Source organism: Coccidioides immitis (assembly GCF_000149335.2).
Source record: "Coccidioides immitis RS genomic scaffold supercont3.2, whole genome shotgun sequence".
Taxonomy (NCBI): Eukaryota; Fungi; Ascomycota; class Eurotiomycetes; order Onygenales; family Onygenaceae; genus Coccidioides; species Coccidioides immitis.
Genome location: NW_004504309.1, coordinates 1,401,134 through 1,415,985, shown reverse-complemented (window position 1 = coordinate 1,415,985; position 14,852 = coordinate 1,401,134). Strand labels below are relative to the sequence as shown.

Here is a 14,852-nt window from a genome sequence, read left to right as displayed (position 1 = left end):
ACAAATCGACAAAACAAGCGCATCTGGAATATGTTGAAGGAGATGTGAGATTAAACGCGACGCCGAGATCCCCACATGGAATGCAAATCAATAGCCAATTAAAGCCACATTAACCTCAAACTGCCGTGTATACGTTCTCTTTCCCTTGAGCCCGAGCTTTCTTTGCATCGTCGCTGCTACGTTGAAGCCGCGCTTTCGCACTCGCGGACCGCTCAGGGTGCGCGAGTGCAAAAGCTTCGGCTGCAGTACTGGCGGGCAAATGGAAGTCTGGCACTAGGGACATTTGTCGATTTAAACCAGACGTTTTGCTGGCTTTTTGTCGTGGAGTTTTATCGTCTGTATTTTTTGCCGGGCGAGGACGAAAGTTGGCGCTTTTTTTCCTTTCATCAAGTTCCATGTAAACCATGGAGGGTCTGGGCGAGAGAGTAGTCCTCACGTAGTCCTCTTGAGTGGTAGACTTTTTCGGGGACGCTGAACGACAGCGTTGGGGAGGCAGTAATTTAGCAGCTGCTAGAAGATCCAGGTTGTTCTGGCGGCGCTTGAGTATATTAGGCGGGAGGTCGTCGCCGCCTAAATCTGTTAGCATGGCCGCATCGTCGCGGCTATTTAAGTCGCGCAATGGAGATATCTGAATATTATCTCTAGGACGTTGCGGCCGGAGGTCCGCATTGCTTGGTCTGGATGAATGCCGCGGTACGCTTCTTTCTCTTTCTCTTTCTCTTTCTCTTTCTCTTTCTCTTTCAGTGTTGTTCGTTGTTGGGTTGGCCCGGCTTTGTCCGTTCTGGTGGGATGATCTGTGTTCCCGATGTTGTGTAGCATCACCTTCCTGTTTGCTTGGGGATGACTGTCGACCTGAAGTCCTGCCTGGGTCGGGAAGAGTGCAGTTATTTGTGGAAGCTCGTTTTTCGACTGCGGCTAGCTCGCTTCTTAATGAATCAATAATGTCTTGCATTTCTCTCTTCTCGGCTTCAAATGTCTTTTTTAGTGCATCTTGTGCTTCCCAATGAGCCTTTGAAGAATCCCTGAGTCGCTCGCTATATTCTTTAACTCGACGCTCAAGATCTTCTTGTTTCCGCTTTAATCTTGCCTCTTTAGACACCCGTCTCCCTTCGTAAGTTGAGATTTCCTTTTTGATCTTTGCAAGATCTTGTTTGAGAGACAAGTTCTCGTTGTCAAGCTCACGAGCTTTCTTTTCTGAGCTTTCAACAAGTGTTTGCAGCCTTTTAAGGCCATCCGACCGACCCTGAGATTTTAACCGAGCGTTGGCTAGGTCTAACTCTGCCTGTACTTCACGAAGCTTCCGCATCACAGCATCCTGTTTTGGGTCATCGTCATGAGAGCTTTCATCACTGTCCAAGACCCCATGTCGTTCGAGTGTTCGTCGTAGACTGGCTGCCTTGTGCTTATGTTTCAATGTCAATGCGGTTTGTTGAGAAAGCTCCTTAACCATGGCTTCATCCTTGGGTTCTCCAGTATTGATGTTGTCAGCCATTTTGGCAGCAATTTCGGCAAGATGATGCTCCATAACTTGGAGCTTCTCCTCCTCCTGCCTCAGTTTATCCGTTAGACGGCTGACTTGCTCATCTTTTTTCCTTGCAAACGACTTTGTTAGTGCCCGGTACTCGAGCAGCTTTTTGATTTCGCGATCAGATTTCGTTCTATAGCTCTCATATTCAGCCTTCCAAAATTTCCCTGATTGCGAGTGAGGCTCATTTAGATTTGTGGTAGGATCATCATCAGTCTCTTCGACAGGATCCTGGGAAATTTGTGGAGTAGGTGTGGCAGGCTTTTCGGTAGGGGTAGTTTTCTTTTTCTCTGTGATGTTAAAAAGATCGTCTTCTTCGCAGGGCTTGTGCTCTTGCGCATTTAGGGAAGATTGGGAAGATTTGCTTCGATTTTTCCTTGACAGGTCCGAGGTTGGAGCGGGCCATTGTCGACTGATGTTTCCGGAGAGTAGGTCCTTCTTTGGGCTTAGGCCAAGGGTAGATCGTTTGCGCTCGTTATCAATGACGCCTTCACCAAATGATACAGTCTTTCTCCGCCCCGCCGCTGTTCCGGGTGTAACCAGAATACTTTTTGCCGGAGAAGCCATGGGTTGGGCTGCCTCTTTCGGTGGCGGCAAGGGCTCTCGCGGTTGGGATTTATCCTTCGCCTCGGATCTGGCTTTCTCAAGTTTTTTAATAAGATTATCGCTTCGCTGGTAAGTGTTCTCTAGTGGTTTTAGTGGAATGGTAAGCTCGCGGTCCTCGTCGATCTCGGCGGGAGTGCCGAGGAGAGCGTTTTTGAAAGCTTTGTAGGCGAACGCAGGAGCTGGAGTCTCAGGTGCATCTTCGGGGTAATCAGTAACAGTGAAATCGGGTTTTGATAGTGGATAGGTGGATTGGCTGTTCTCAGAACCTACCGACGCCTTCCCCGCGCCCGGCACCTGCCAACCATCCCAACATATTTGCGGTTCTCAACTCCTACAAGGGTTCATTTGCCACTAAACCAGTTTTAAATTTAGCAGGGTAAGTAAAGACGCGTCTGTATGACGGCTATTTATTGACGGGATGCAATTGTGGTGGTGCCGCCGTCATCATCGGCGAAGGGAACCACGTTTGTTTACGCTGCACGGTTTCGATGCCCGTCTGAGCTTTGGCAATTGGCAGCTTCACAGCGCTAAACCGCTTCTGGCGCCAAGCAACTCTGCCCAATTTCTGGCCCCCTGTGGTGTGTCACGTGATACTGAATGGGCGCCCAAAAGCCGCATTGGATGGCGGAGGGGCACGTCAAGAGGGCGCAGGATGAAGAAGAAGGGGAGTCGATGGGTCGTTACAGAGGCATTAATCTATTGATAAGCATGGGTTGTACTCCGTACGGAGTATGGGGAACGGAGTACTCGGTACTGATGGTAATATTGTCTGGTTTAAAGTCGCGTTGGTAGTTTTCCTGGCACCTGGTGTGTCTCTCACCTGAAGATTTGGTACGACCTTGCTTGATCATCCATGATAGTCCGAGCGAGACCAGGGCCGGATGGATGTCCATACATACTCCGTACATTCCTACTACATGGCCTGATGCCAGGATATCCATGGCAGCCTGGTTATGTAATATTGCCCTGCGCCTAATCTCACTTCAGCGGGGTGAAAGTGTTCCAAGGCTGGCATGGAAAACTCATATGGAGATAAAAACAAAATCTTTTGTAGAGATACGTGTTCTTGTTGTTCCCTCGGCAAGGCCTTGATTTGATGCCTAACAGCAATTCTCACATGGTACAGACACATGGCCTTGGAAAATGAGACAAGCAGTGACTGTTTTGAGCGGACGGGGATCCGACCAAAGTGAGGCAGTTCTGGACCTGATCATCACCTCCACTACGGGGGTAGAGACACGCTCTGCCATATTGACCACCAGTCTTTTCGGGAAACATGGTATCCAGTTTCTGATGATGCATGCATGTACAGAGTAGACAGTAGATATGTGAACTGTGCCCTTTTATGGAGCCAAGCAAGGCGGGTCGACAGCTGTCCCTTGGGGGTGGATAATCTCTGCAGGAAACAGACGAGCGGGCGGTTTTCCAAGGCGATTCACCGGCGAAATGTTGTTCCGAGTCCCTCCGCAACCGGATGCCCCACCGCCTTATCAGTTCTGCCATCAAGCTCCAAAGAGGTTACCAGGCGCTGTCTGAGCTCCAACTTGCACTGTGAAATATTGTCGTCCACTGTCTCCTGTTCTATCTCCTGGTCAACTGTCATCACATCATGCTAAGGTAGAGGGCTGCAGCTTCGGCTGCCCTTTCTGTTGCTTCCTTCATCCGGGGCAACAGTTTCAATCTTCCTCAATTTCCGTGCCTACCTCTTCCACGAGTCAACTTTCACCATGCCGGCCAAACAGAAGAAAGGCACCAGGAAGAACGGGCACCTAGCAGCGGAAAAGAAAAAACCGCAACTATCTTCAGATGCGGGCCCTGCAGCTTCTCCGTCCGCCATCATTACAAATTACCGAGAAATCCATGTGAACGAGGCTGAGGCCTTGCGTTCAATCTATGCTGATGGCTTTGAATATGTAGAAACTCGGCAGTCTGCTTGGAAGGTATGTCTCTGCACCTGTACTCTTTGTGTTCACTCTACCTGTCTCACCAATTCCGGGATTCCCCGCTAATTATGTGTGTTTCGCCGCGGATCAGCAATCTTCCGATATTGCGTTTAAGCTGCACTTAAAGGCATCGTCCAACTGTGAAGTGGGTGTAGACCTGCTTGTTGAACTGCCAGCGACGTACCCGAAAACTACCCCGAAGCTGACTTTGGAGTGTATTGACGATTTGCGTGGTGACGCTAAATCTCGCATCCAGAATGTAGTCGTCACAAAACCTGCCGAGCTGCTCGGCAATGAAATGATCTATGAGTTAGCCGTCTCGATACAAGACATTCTGGAAGATGCGGCTCTTATGCGCGCACGATCTGACGCAGGTCGAAGCCTAGAAGAGGAACGAAGAGCTCAAGAGGCGGCGGCGCTCCAAAAGGCTGAACGGTTGAAGCAGGAAGAGCTGAGGAAGCAGCAAGAAGCTACAAAGGAGGAAGAAAAGGAATACGAGGCGGCATTCAAGAACCAGATCAAGATCAGACAGCGTGAGAAAGAGCAGAATTACCGTCGGAAGAGCAGGTCCACATTCGAAGACGTTGAGCATCTAGACCCGAGCGACGATACCCCTGGGGCTGTAACTTTTGATAGCCCTATGACAGTCATTGATAACGAAGGGCGGCAGCTAACTTTCAGGGCTGTTTATGGGAGAACTTTGATCAACCATACCCACCACAAAGAGACATTTACCGTGAAACCGGTTGTGCTAGGAGCTACGCACCGTGTTCCGCTCCTGGTACTCAAGGAAATTTTCATCCGCGAGAAGGAGACAAAGATCTCGGACGTTAGACAGAGGATAGGATCAAGTGAGGACAAACTGGAGATTCTCAAGTCTCTTCGCCATCCAAATTTGGTCGATTTCGTCGGCTACAAAATATATAGCCCGCTCGACCCGTACGCTTCCCATGACAATACCTGGCATGTCTCTGCACTGTTCGAGTATGCGAATAAGGGGTCGCTTTCCGAACTCCTCGACATGGTTGGTACTTTGCCGGCAGAGAATGTGAAAGCCTGGATGATTCAGCTCGTCGAGGGCCTCGAATTTTATCACCGCCATAGACTTGTTCACGGGAATATTCATTCTGCGCGTGTCCTGCTCTTTCGGAGCTCAACCGGTAGCACTGTAGTAAAGTTACTTGGAAGCATTGAAGAAGCGTTGCCATTGCCTTCCAGCGCGAAGAGGGCTTTGGATACCTCAAAATCTACTTTCTGGCAACCTCCGGAGCTGATGCAGGACGATGCGAAACCAAGTATTAAGTCTGATGTATGGGATTTGGGCATCGTCTTCCTTCAAATGGGTTTTGGAAAAGATGTCCTGCAACGATATACGTCGGCAAATTCACTTATTACTTCTCTGGATCTCTCCCAACCTCTTCAGGATATGTTGCGCGAACTCTTCCAAGTGGACCCTAAAAAGCGACCAACCGCTTTTCAAATCCATCCTTTCGAGTTTTTCCGGGTTGACTCGCCCTTAATAATGCCAACAGCCACGCCGAGTTCAGCACCTCACCCAAGGCGTGCGAGAAGTGATTCCCAAGGGATGCTGCCAATTTTTTCACGCTATGAGCATGATTTTGACGAGGTGGGCCGTTTAGGTCGAGGCGGATTTGGCCAGGTTGTTAAGGCGAGAAACAAACTCGACGGTCGGTTTTATGCTGTCAAAAAGATATCTCATAAGTCTTCTGCGGCGTTGAAAGACACTCTTTCAGAAATTATGTTGCTCTCCAGACTAAACCACCCCTATGTCGTGCGGTACTATACTGCTTGGCTTGAAGAGGATTATTTTGGCGTCGAAGATGATGCCGTGGAGTCGACTGACCAAGAACATTCCCATCCAAACATCGAATTTGGCTATAGCACCAGCGGACTCGACTTTATGAGTTCGAAAGGATATCCGAAAATTGAATTTGGTTATGACAGCGACGAACAACCTCCCGACGGTGATGAAAATGGGGAGGGTCGGACCACTTCCAATGGAACCATTCGTGAAGACGATGATGATTATGACGATAATGAGGACGAGCCAACGCAATCAATTACAGGTGAGGAAGGGGATGAACTTCAATTAGTTAACTCCGGAAGTTCACACCAGGTGACTTCGACGCTATATATCCAAATGGAATATTGTGAAAAGCACGTAAGTAAAGGTCATTTTTCTATCTCCTCTCCTATGGCTTTTGACAGTTCTCCTCAGACTCTTCGCGACTTGATTCGGGACGGACTCCATGAAAACGTTGATGCTTCTTGGAGACTCTTTCGGCAGATCCTGGATGGCTTAAATCATATTCATACGCATGGAATCATTCACAGGGATTTGAAACCGGATAACATCTTCTTGGATGTCACCAATAATCCTCGTATCGGAGACTTTGGTCTTGCAACTCGTGGTCAGTTTTCAACGGCTATCCAGTCCTCCTTTGTCCCGGATATTGGTGAGAGCTTCACGCGGAGTATTGGTACAACGTATTATGTGGCCCCGGAGATGAAATCTGCTGCAGATGGCCAGTACAATGAAAAGGTGGACGTGAGTCATTGCCTTCAGCTCTCCATTTTAGCATTTCCCAACCATTTTGCTAATTTAAACAGATGTACTCTCTCGGGATCATATTCTTTGAAATGTGTCACCCTCTCAACACTGCCATGGAGCGGGACCATACCCTTCAGGAAATTAGAAAGAAAGACCATGTGCTCCCTGAAACTTTTGAACTACCGGAAAAGGTTGTCCAGGGGCAGATTATCGAGTCACTCATTAGCCACCGCCCAGGGGAGCGGCCAGCAGCGATAGAGATCCTTCAAAGCGGAAAGATTCCACTACAGGTTGAAGAAGAAATGTTTAGAAAAGCCGTAATGGGTTTACTATCGGATCCAAATTCTGCAGACTACAAAAAGATCCTCTCTGCAATATTCTCACAGCCATCCAACAAATTCGAAGATTTGGCATGGGAAATTGATTCGCGAGAGTCGCCGCCTGCTAACGAAATGGTACTGCAAGGTGCAGTGAAGGATCAGCTAATAGCGATATTCCGGAAACATGGAGCAGTTGAAACCACAAGGCAGACAGTATTTCCTCGCTCTAACCATTATGGGCCTGGAGTTGTCAGACTGTTGGACCCCGATGGGAACCAAGTTCAGCTGCCGTTTGACCTAACACTTCCAAATGCACGGTCCGTCTCCCGTCAACATCCGTCAATCGATAAGATGTTCTCGTTCGGAACTGTTTTCAGGGAAGCACTCCATGGAGGACAGCCACGTGCACACAATGAAGTTGACTTCGATATTGTCTCCCACAATACCCTCGATCTTGCTTTGAAGGAGGCAGAAGCAATCAAGGTTTTGGATGAAATCCTTGATGAGTTTCCGTCTCTGAGAACGGCACAGATGTGTTACCACCTCAATCATTCAGACCTTCTCGATACTATCATCGCGTTTTGCCGCATCAGTTCAAAGCAGAGACCGCTTGTGAAAGAGGTGATCAGCAAGCTCAATGTTGGACATTACACTATGCAAAAGATTCGAACTGAATTGCGCGCTCCTACTATCGGAGTAGCGTCTACATCAATTGATGACTTGGCACGGTTTGACTTCAGAGGTAAGGAATTCATGCCTTTTTTGTTTTGTATTATCTACTAATTAGTGTGCAGATTCTCCCGAAAAAGCTTTGAAGAGACTTCGTTTGATCATGGAAGATACCGAATTTGTCGACAAGCTAACCCCTATCTTCGCTCGCTTGAATGCTGTTATCTCCTACCTGAAGAGGTTTCGTGTTCGACGCAAGATTTATATTAGTCCTCTAAGCAGTGTCAATAACAAATTCTACGGAGGTAGTATCTTGTTCCAGTGCATCTTCGATACGAGGAGAAAGGACGTTTTCGCAGCCGGTGGTCGGTATGATAGTTTGATCCAAGAATTCCGTCCGAAGATAATGTCGTCGCGACCTCAATGCCACGCGGTTGGATTTTATCTCAGCTTCGATAAATTGACGGCATCGATGGCGAATCTCGTTAAAGGAAGAACTAAAGGTTCCTCAAAACACATCTCGGATATCGGTGATATTTGGCGGAAACGCAAGGTAAATAGTGACCACCTTTGTCAGTGGCCAGCGCTAATCACCTTTCAGTGTGACGTCCTGGTGGCAAGCTTTGATAGCAATGTCCTCCGAACACTGGCTCTCGATATTTTATCAGAGCTATGGACACATGATATTAGTGCCGAGTTGGCTATCGATGCCTCGTCCTTGGAAGAACTTCTTACTCGTTATCGAGACGATAACCACAGCTGGGTGGTTATTGTTAAACAGGACAGTTTAGATCGGGGATTGAAAATTAAGAGTCTCGCTAGAAAGGAAGAATTCGATGTCAGATGTGGCGATCTCGTTGCTTGGATTCGAGCTGAGATTCGTCATCGAAACCAGAAAGAGAAAGCAGAGACTTTAAAATCCACCAAACAGGGAACGCAGGACCCTAATCCTTTGAGTAGGGAGAGAGACATGGACGTTCGAATTATTGCACCAATGCACAAAGGCAAAAAGACAAATCGGCAGAATATGGTTGAGTCCGGTATGTTAAGCTGTTATGTCTGATGTCAAGTTAAGTGTCCTGACAACCGTCATCTTCCGTTTAGCAATACTTCGAGCTCGCGAGACGGCCGACAAGGCACTGGATGGTCCTATCGCAGCTATCGACATACGTGATGATGTTCTCGAGGCCATTCGCAACACCCGCCTTGCTGATGCGGACGCATGGCGTGTTGTCATTCAAAGCGTTCCATTGGTGGAAAGGAAGTACCTGACCGATCTGCTCAACTTACTGTATGAGCTTGCCAGCGAGAGCAAGGAGCAGGACGGAACCGAACGATACCGAAACGCCTTTATCTACAATTATCGTAATGGTAATTGTGTCTATTATGATTTGACGCTTGGGAAATGATGGATAATCATGTATTTGATGAATTTGATGAATTTTCATGCTTTAGATGAAATAAAGGGTTCAAGACTATGACAATATGCATTTCGCATCCAGGCTCAATTAGCATAGCTAGTTGTCGGTGTCTATCATACAGTGCTTCGAAACATCAATCGCTTTCATCATCGCTGCCGTAGGCTACCAGAGGGCCAGTATTTTGTGGGGTAGAAGCTTGTATTATATTTGAACCACCATATCCATGCAACGCTGCTAGCGTTGCGCCTGAAAGAATCCCTCCGCCTCGGTCTGCCGTAGAAGCAGCTGTAGTAAACGTGTGCTGAGTAGCACCGGCATCCTCGATCATATATGGCTGTTCGGGGGCTTCAAGTTGTCGAGTTTCTGCAGCTTCTTCGAGTTCTCTACTCCGAGCGTACCAAACCTCATCGGGAGGTTCGTAGCCCTGCAAGCCGAACCCTCCTTCAATTTTTTTCCTCTTCCTAGCTTCCGGGTCTCTTCCTTCTATTTCTGCCACAAAATCAGCCGGCAGAGCTCTTCGGATGGCCTCTGCTGCTTGTTCATCGATTCGTTGGGCCTCCCGCTTCTGAGCTGCTGGATTCGGATCCACAGTAGCCCAGCGAACGTTCAAAATCTCATTATGATCCAGACTCTGGTGCGCCATAGCCTCCTTGGCAAATTGCGAATTTGCTTCGTTACTATACGTAACGAATGCAACACCTCTGTTGTTAAGAACTCGGATTCGATCGATCTGACCCCATTCTGAGAAATGTCTCGCGACGACTTCTTCAATGTCGTCTGTAACATGTATCCTTCCCACATATAGCGTTCTATTCTGTCTCATAAAGCTTCCCACGCCACCCATGTCATCGCGGTAATCACTGAACTTGTCTCGACCAAAGCAGTCGACGTTTGGATTGAATAGATCATGTATGCCCGGCAATCGGTGTAGGTATTCGCACTCATGGCCCTTCGGACAAACCCCTCGCGCGAAGTATAAACAGAAAAATGACCCGGTCACTTTATCTGCACGTGTATACCCACTATCCGTAGCTATAGAGCATCGCGAAGGCGCTTTGTGTTTCGAGAGATACTTGTCTTCGCGATCGCCACCAGACCATTTGTTATACCAAATGTTGTAGATCGTACCGGTTTGAGGAGGTGGCTCCGATTTGATTGTGGCCGGGTCGATTTGCACGCGAGCAGGCCGTCTCTTGCGGCGGATTATCCGCTTTGTTTTCTTCTCTGGGTCTTCGGAGGCTGCTGTACTGGTTAGGGCGGTGTCGGATTGCTTGGTCAGGGCGGAAGTCGTTGGTGCGTCATTTTCAGGGTCAGCAACAACACCGGCGGAGTTCGCAGGGAGAGTGGCTGAAACAGAAGGTATCGAGTCTGTAGATGCCATTTCTGTGTCGACAAGCCGTGCTTGAATCTGAGGTGTCTGAATTCTCCAGACGAGCCCTGCGCAGCTACAGCTCCAAGATGAGCGATCGAAGCTCAGCTTACATAAGCAAACTCCGCCAATGCGGGCCTTGGACTGGGGTTGAGATCAAGATGACATTAGAAATTCGATCGAGGGGTGGCCTATCGCTTGAATGATATTTATTCCAAGTTATTTGCAACAGTCATTGAAGGTCATTTTCCTGTTGTATTGTTGATCCTAGGGTGGCTGTGGTAACTGACAGTGGACCGTCAAAATGGTGAACATCACGGATAGGATCAAGGAGTGAGACCTGCCCTGCGCTAGAGATATGGCAAACTCCAAGGATTCTAATAGATTACTTGACATTAGGATTGAGGATGAGATGCGGAGGACGCAAAGTACGTGTTATATTATCTTACAAAGTAATATATGCTAACCGAAGCCATAGAGAACAAGGCGACTGGTGCGTTATGATGAGCATCCAGTCTTGCCGCAGATTAGCATATTGACCTTTCGCAGAATACCATCTTGGTCTTTTGAAGGGGTGCGTACTGCAGAGCTGCTTACTTTTTGTCATTAAGTCGACCTTTCCATGCATGGGATCAGGCCAAGCCGGATGACTGCTAGTCACCTGGATGAATTGAATTGAAAATCTCTACCAAAGCAGCCACGGATACCTGCCTTAACATATCTGCCCGTGGATATGGGGGATGCCTTAGTTCAGTGTTTAAACCGATCTGACGGATTGCCACGATGATACAGGAAGCTCGCTCGACTACGTGCACAGCTGCTCGAGCCCACAGCTGGTTCTGGGTCCAGCGGCGGAACGGGCTTCGATGTCAGCAAGAGCGGCGATGCAAGAATTTCACTGGTGGGATTTCCATCTGTTGGAAAATCGACATTCTTATCGAAGATTACAAAAACGAAAAGTGAAGTCGCTGCATACTCTTTCACAACCTTAACGGCTATCCCGGGCGTACTTGAATACGGAGGAGCAGAGATTCAAGTACTTGATCTTCCTGGAATTATTGAGGGCGCCTCTGAGGGGAAAGGAAGAGGAAGACAGGTCATATCCGCTGCAAAAGTAAGTCCTTCAAAAGTTGATAATCGTTTTAGGCGGGATCACTAAGATAAGTACACAGACTAGTGACCTGATTTTAATGGTTCTTGACGCGACAAAACGTGCTGAGCAAAGAGCGCTCTTGGAAGCTGAATTGGAGGCTGTTGGGATCCGGTTGAATCGTGAACCACCGTAAGTTTGGACCGACGTTTGGCTAATATCTCTCCTACATAAAGGACTGACAATATTGGATAGAAATATCTACTTGAAGGTGAAGAAAGCCGGTGGAATGAAAATTACTTTCCAGAATCCCCCCAAAATTTTGGATGAAAAGATGCTCTACAATATCCTTCGAGATTATAAGATTTTGAATTGCGAAGTCCTAGTTCGGGATGAAAACGGTTTGTCTCGGACCCCTTCACACCCCAATTGGTAATTAGCTAATAATCCATAAGCTACGGTTGATGATTTTATAGACGTTATCATGAAAGACCACAGGAAGTACATCAAGTGGTAAGATTTGTTTGACACTGGCGATGGTAAAGGGCTAACATCTCCATAGCTTATATGTTTATAACAAGATAGACAGTGTCAGCGTTGACTTCCTTGATAAACTAGCTCGAGAACCTAATACGTGCGTGATGAGCTGTGAGTTAGACCTAGGAGTCCAGGATGTCATCGATAGATGCTGGGAGGAGTTGCGGTTGATTCGAATATATACCAAGCGGTACGTAACCTCGCTACCTACACCAGCTCCGGGCTGTGCCATGGCTAACGGGATGATTCCAGAAAGGGAGTTGAGCCTGACTTCAGCGAGGCGCTCATTGTTAGGAATAATTCAACCCTCGAAGATGTCTGTGACCAAATCCATCGCTCACTCAAAGAAACATTCAAGTATGCGCTCGTGTGGGGACAAAGCGCGATGCATGTGCCCCAGAGAGTCGGACTGAGTCATGCTGTTGCAGACGAGGACGTTGTGTCGATTGTTACTAAATAGTTGTTATAATTTGCAGCGGCATCAACGGTTTGCTCTGATGACAAGAAATCCTTATACAATATATTTTAGTTGATGATAGACTGCGGGCTTCATCCACGCCTGTCAGTCTCCAAGGCTCATCTGCTGGCAAACACAGCCAATTCCCCCATAAGCCATTCAATTCCGTAGTACTGTAGAGAAAATAGCGAAATACACCGTCGAATAAACAATGATTCACATCGAGTTCAACGCACCATTTCAACACAGAATACGAAGTTCTGTTATCACCCATATTTTGATAGAACCTTCGCGAAGGTTCGATGGCTTCGCTGCCGGTGTCACATTACCATGTCTTCTCAAAAGCAATGAACCATCCTCTTGCTTGCCCTTCAACAAATAGCATCCCTACATCTTGGATGTATCTTCTTGCTAATTTCCCGTGAGATAAAATAGAAAATTGTTTGCTTTTTACTCCCAGGGCTCTGACATCACCAAACCTTAAATCTCCCCTCACCGGCTGGAACCATTGACTTTGGTGACACTTGTGACCAAGTTCAACACCTTGCTCTCGTCCAATTTCGAGCAGCAGATTTAGTTCTTTTCCTCTAAAACAGACTACTCTCGTCCCAAATATTAATATCAACACAATTCAGCAGCCATGGTTGCTGAAACCAAGCTCTATGATTCTCTTGGGGTTCAGCCAAGTGCTTCACAAGATGAGATCAAGAAAGCCTACAAGTATGCACAGCTTCTCAGCAATGTATTTTTTCACAATTGCTATTTTACTAATATATTTGTCTTTTTAGAAAACAAGCATTGAAATGGCACCCAGACAAGAACAGAGACAGCCCTCAAGCGTCTGAGAAATTTAAAGGTGAGTGACTATTCCATCCTGTGGGTGGAGTAGCTAAGCTGAGATTCTCAACCCTTTGCTAACCAGCAGGATAGAGGTCTCCCAAGCCTACGAAGTCCTTTCTGATCCCGAGAAACGCAAAGTCTACGATCAATATGGCTTAGAATTCTTACTTCGCGGCGGCGCCGAAGCTCCGCCCGGAGGCCCTGGCGGAATGCCTTTCGAAGGAGGCATGCCCGGCGGATTCCAAGGGTTTGGCGGAATGCCTGGTGGAACACGGACATTCCACTTTTCAACTTCAGGTGGACCCGGAGGATTTAAGTTCAGCGACCCAGAGGACATATTTTCCGGATTTGCTCGCTCGGGTGGCTTTGGCGGCGAAGGCCCCGATATATTCTCGATTTTTAATGGCCTAGGTGGAGGTATGGGAGGAGGAGGGGGTGGTGGTGGAGCATTCCGAGCCGCGGGTGGTGGACAGCCTCGATTTAGACCTTCAGCTGAGGCGAGACGGCCGCCCACGCCTGAAGTCACCACTGTCGAGAAACAGCTTCCGGTTGCTCTGGAGGATATCTTTAAAGGCGTACACAAGAAGATGAAAATTAAAAGAAAGACCTTTGATGAAAGAACAGGGAAGAGAAGCGTGGAGGACAAGATCTTGGAATTCGACATTAAGCCCGGCTTAAAAGCGGGTAGTAAGATCAAGTTCAAGGGCGTAGGAGACCAGGAAGAAGGAGGAACACAGGACCTCCATTTCATCATCCAGGAGGTAAGTTTACTTGAAACTAGAATGATATTCTTTGAATACAGGCTAACACTAACGTTTTTGCTATTTAGAAAGAGCATCCCTGGCTGAAACGTGTTGGAGACGACCTGGTTACCACCGTCGAAATCAGCCTTAAAGAAGCATTGACCGGCTGGAGCCATACCGTGACCACCATTGATGGAAAGCAGCTGCGGGTTTCTGGGAGCGGACCTACACAACCGGGCTATGAAGAAGTATTCCCACATCAGGGCATGCCGAAACCAAAAGATCCTGCCCAGCGAGGCAACTTTATTGTTCAAATCAAGGTGAAATTCCCGACTAGCCTAACGTCAGCGCAAAAGGCGAAACTCAAAGAAATTCTTTGAAAAGCCCACAACTCCAGATATACCTATTTATTCTATTTTGCATATTATAATGAAAGTGAACATGAAGGGATGCATGCTATGGTGTTTATGGCGAGGATTTGAGAGTTTCTTGGCGGACTTGTTATGTTGACAGTTGTTCTATGTTCCTTTTAGTTTCAATTCTACCTGACATGTACTCCGTACTCCGTACAAATGGCCCTGTTTTGGATCCAGATTGAAGATATTTCCAAGACTTCATAGTCAGCGTTACCCAGTAGATACTCTGTAAGAACTTGTACATAGCTACTACTAAATGAAGTTCTTCCTCCGATGAACCACAAAGTTGAAAACTTGAGAAGCAAGCACTTGTCACTGGTAAATGGAAACATAATGCTATTTCT

The 14,852-nt window shown here is 47.5% G+C and overlaps 5 protein-coding genes across 5 annotated transcripts; 3 read left to right on the top strand and 2 right to left on the bottom strand.

The window, feature by feature from the left end:
* Window positions 1-115: 115 nt before the first annotated feature.
* On the bottom strand, window positions 116-3,018 carry CIMG_05992 (uncharacterized protein; the record flags this gene model as incomplete). The annotated part of the gene is made up of 2 exons (XM_001242095.2): window positions 2,402-3,018; window positions 116-2,328 (listed from the first exon to the last, which is right to left on the bottom strand). The coding sequence occupies exons 1-2, from the start codon at window positions 2,442-2,444 to the stop codon at window positions 116-118; spliced, it is 2,256 nt and encodes a 751-aa protein (XP_001242096.2). The 5' UTR covers window positions 2,445-3,018.
* Window positions 3,019-3,662: 644 nt separating this feature from the next.
* CIMG_05990 (PEK/GCN2 protein kinase) lies at window positions 3,663-9,172 on the top strand. Its single transcript, XM_001242093.2, has 7 exons — window positions 3,663-4,071; window positions 4,166-6,256; window positions 6,314-6,643; window positions 6,706-7,708; window positions 7,761-8,188; window positions 8,237-8,675; window positions 8,740-9,172. The coding sequence occupies exons 1-7, from the start codon at window positions 3,859-3,861 to the stop codon at window positions 9,042-9,044; spliced, it is 4,809 nt and encodes a 1,602-aa protein (XP_001242094.2). The 5' UTR covers window positions 3,663-3,858; the 3' UTR covers window positions 9,045-9,172.
* On the bottom strand, window positions 9,058-10,455 carry CIMG_05989 (pre-mRNA-splicing factor cwc2). The gene has a single exon (XM_001242092.2). The coding sequence runs from the start codon at window positions 10,435-10,437 to the stop codon at window positions 9,190-9,192; it is 1,248 nt and encodes a 415-aa protein (XP_001242093.1). The 5' UTR covers window positions 10,438-10,455; the 3' UTR covers window positions 9,058-9,189.
* Window positions 10,456-10,614: 159 nt separating this feature from the next.
* CIMG_05988 (small GTP-binding protein) lies at window positions 10,615-12,553 on the top strand. The gene is made up of 10 exons (XM_001242091.2): window positions 10,615-10,758; window positions 10,825-10,853; window positions 10,904-10,918; window positions 10,975-10,999; window positions 11,218-11,539; window positions 11,598-11,707; window positions 11,771-11,916; window positions 11,971-12,028; window positions 12,078-12,242; window positions 12,305-12,553. Exons 1-10 carry the CDS (start codon window positions 10,730-10,732, stop codon window positions 12,510-12,512), a joined length of 1,107 nt encoding a protein of 368 aa, XP_001242092.2. The 5' UTR covers window positions 10,615-10,729; the 3' UTR covers window positions 12,513-12,553.
* A 424-nt stretch (window positions 12,554-12,977) lies between these two features.
* Window positions 12,978-14,782, top strand: CIMG_05987 (DnaJ domain-containing protein Psi). The gene is made up of 4 exons (XM_001242090.2): window positions 12,978-13,229; window positions 13,298-13,365; window positions 13,440-14,110; window positions 14,179-14,782. The coding sequence occupies exons 1-4, from the start codon at window positions 13,150-13,152 to the stop codon at window positions 14,470-14,472; spliced, it is 1,113 nt and encodes a 370-aa protein (XP_001242091.1). The 5' UTR covers window positions 12,978-13,149; the 3' UTR covers window positions 14,473-14,782.
* Window positions 14,783-14,852: the final 70 nt, after the last annotated feature.

Bases quoted from the DNA above. Each gene is read 5' to 3' on its own strand.
- CIMG_05990 (XM_001242093.2), top strand. From the start codon at position 3,859: ATGCCGGCCAAACAGAAGAAAGGCACCAGGAAGAACGGGCACCTAGCA. The intron at 7,709-7,760 runs GTAAGGAATTCA...ATTAGTGTGCAG, and splicing joins GGCACGGTTTGACTTCAGAG to ATTCTCCCGAAAAAGCTTTG. The intron at 8,189-8,236 runs GTAAATAGTGAC...ATCACCTTTCAG, and splicing joins ATATTTGGCGGAAACGCAAG to TGTGACGTCCTGGTGGCAAG.
- CIMG_05989 (XM_001242092.2), bottom strand. From the start codon at position 10,437: ATGGCATCTACAGACTCGATACCTTCTGTTTCAGCCACTCTCCCTGCG.
- CIMG_05988 (XM_001242091.2), top strand. From the start codon at position 10,730: ATGGTGAACATCACGGATAGGATCAAGGA. The intron at 11,000-11,217 runs GTGCGTACTGCA...ACGATGATACAG, and splicing joins CATCTTGGTCTTTTGAAGGG to GAAGCTCGCTCGACTACGTG. The intron at 12,029-12,077 runs GTAAGATTTGTT...ACATCTCCATAG, and splicing joins CACAGGAAGTACATCAAGTG to CTTATATGTTTATAACAAGA.
- CIMG_05987 (XM_001242090.2), top strand. From the start codon at position 13,150: ATGGTTGCTGAAACCAAGCTCTATGATTCTCTTGGGGTTCAGCCAAGT. The intron at 13,230-13,297 runs GTATGCACAGCT...TTGTCTTTTTAG, and splicing joins GAGATCAAGAAAGCCTACAA to AAAACAAGCATTGAAATGGC. The intron at 13,366-13,439 runs GTGAGTGACTAT...CCAGCAGGATAG, and splicing joins AGCGTCTGAGAAATTTAAAG to AGGTCTCCCAAGCCTACGAA.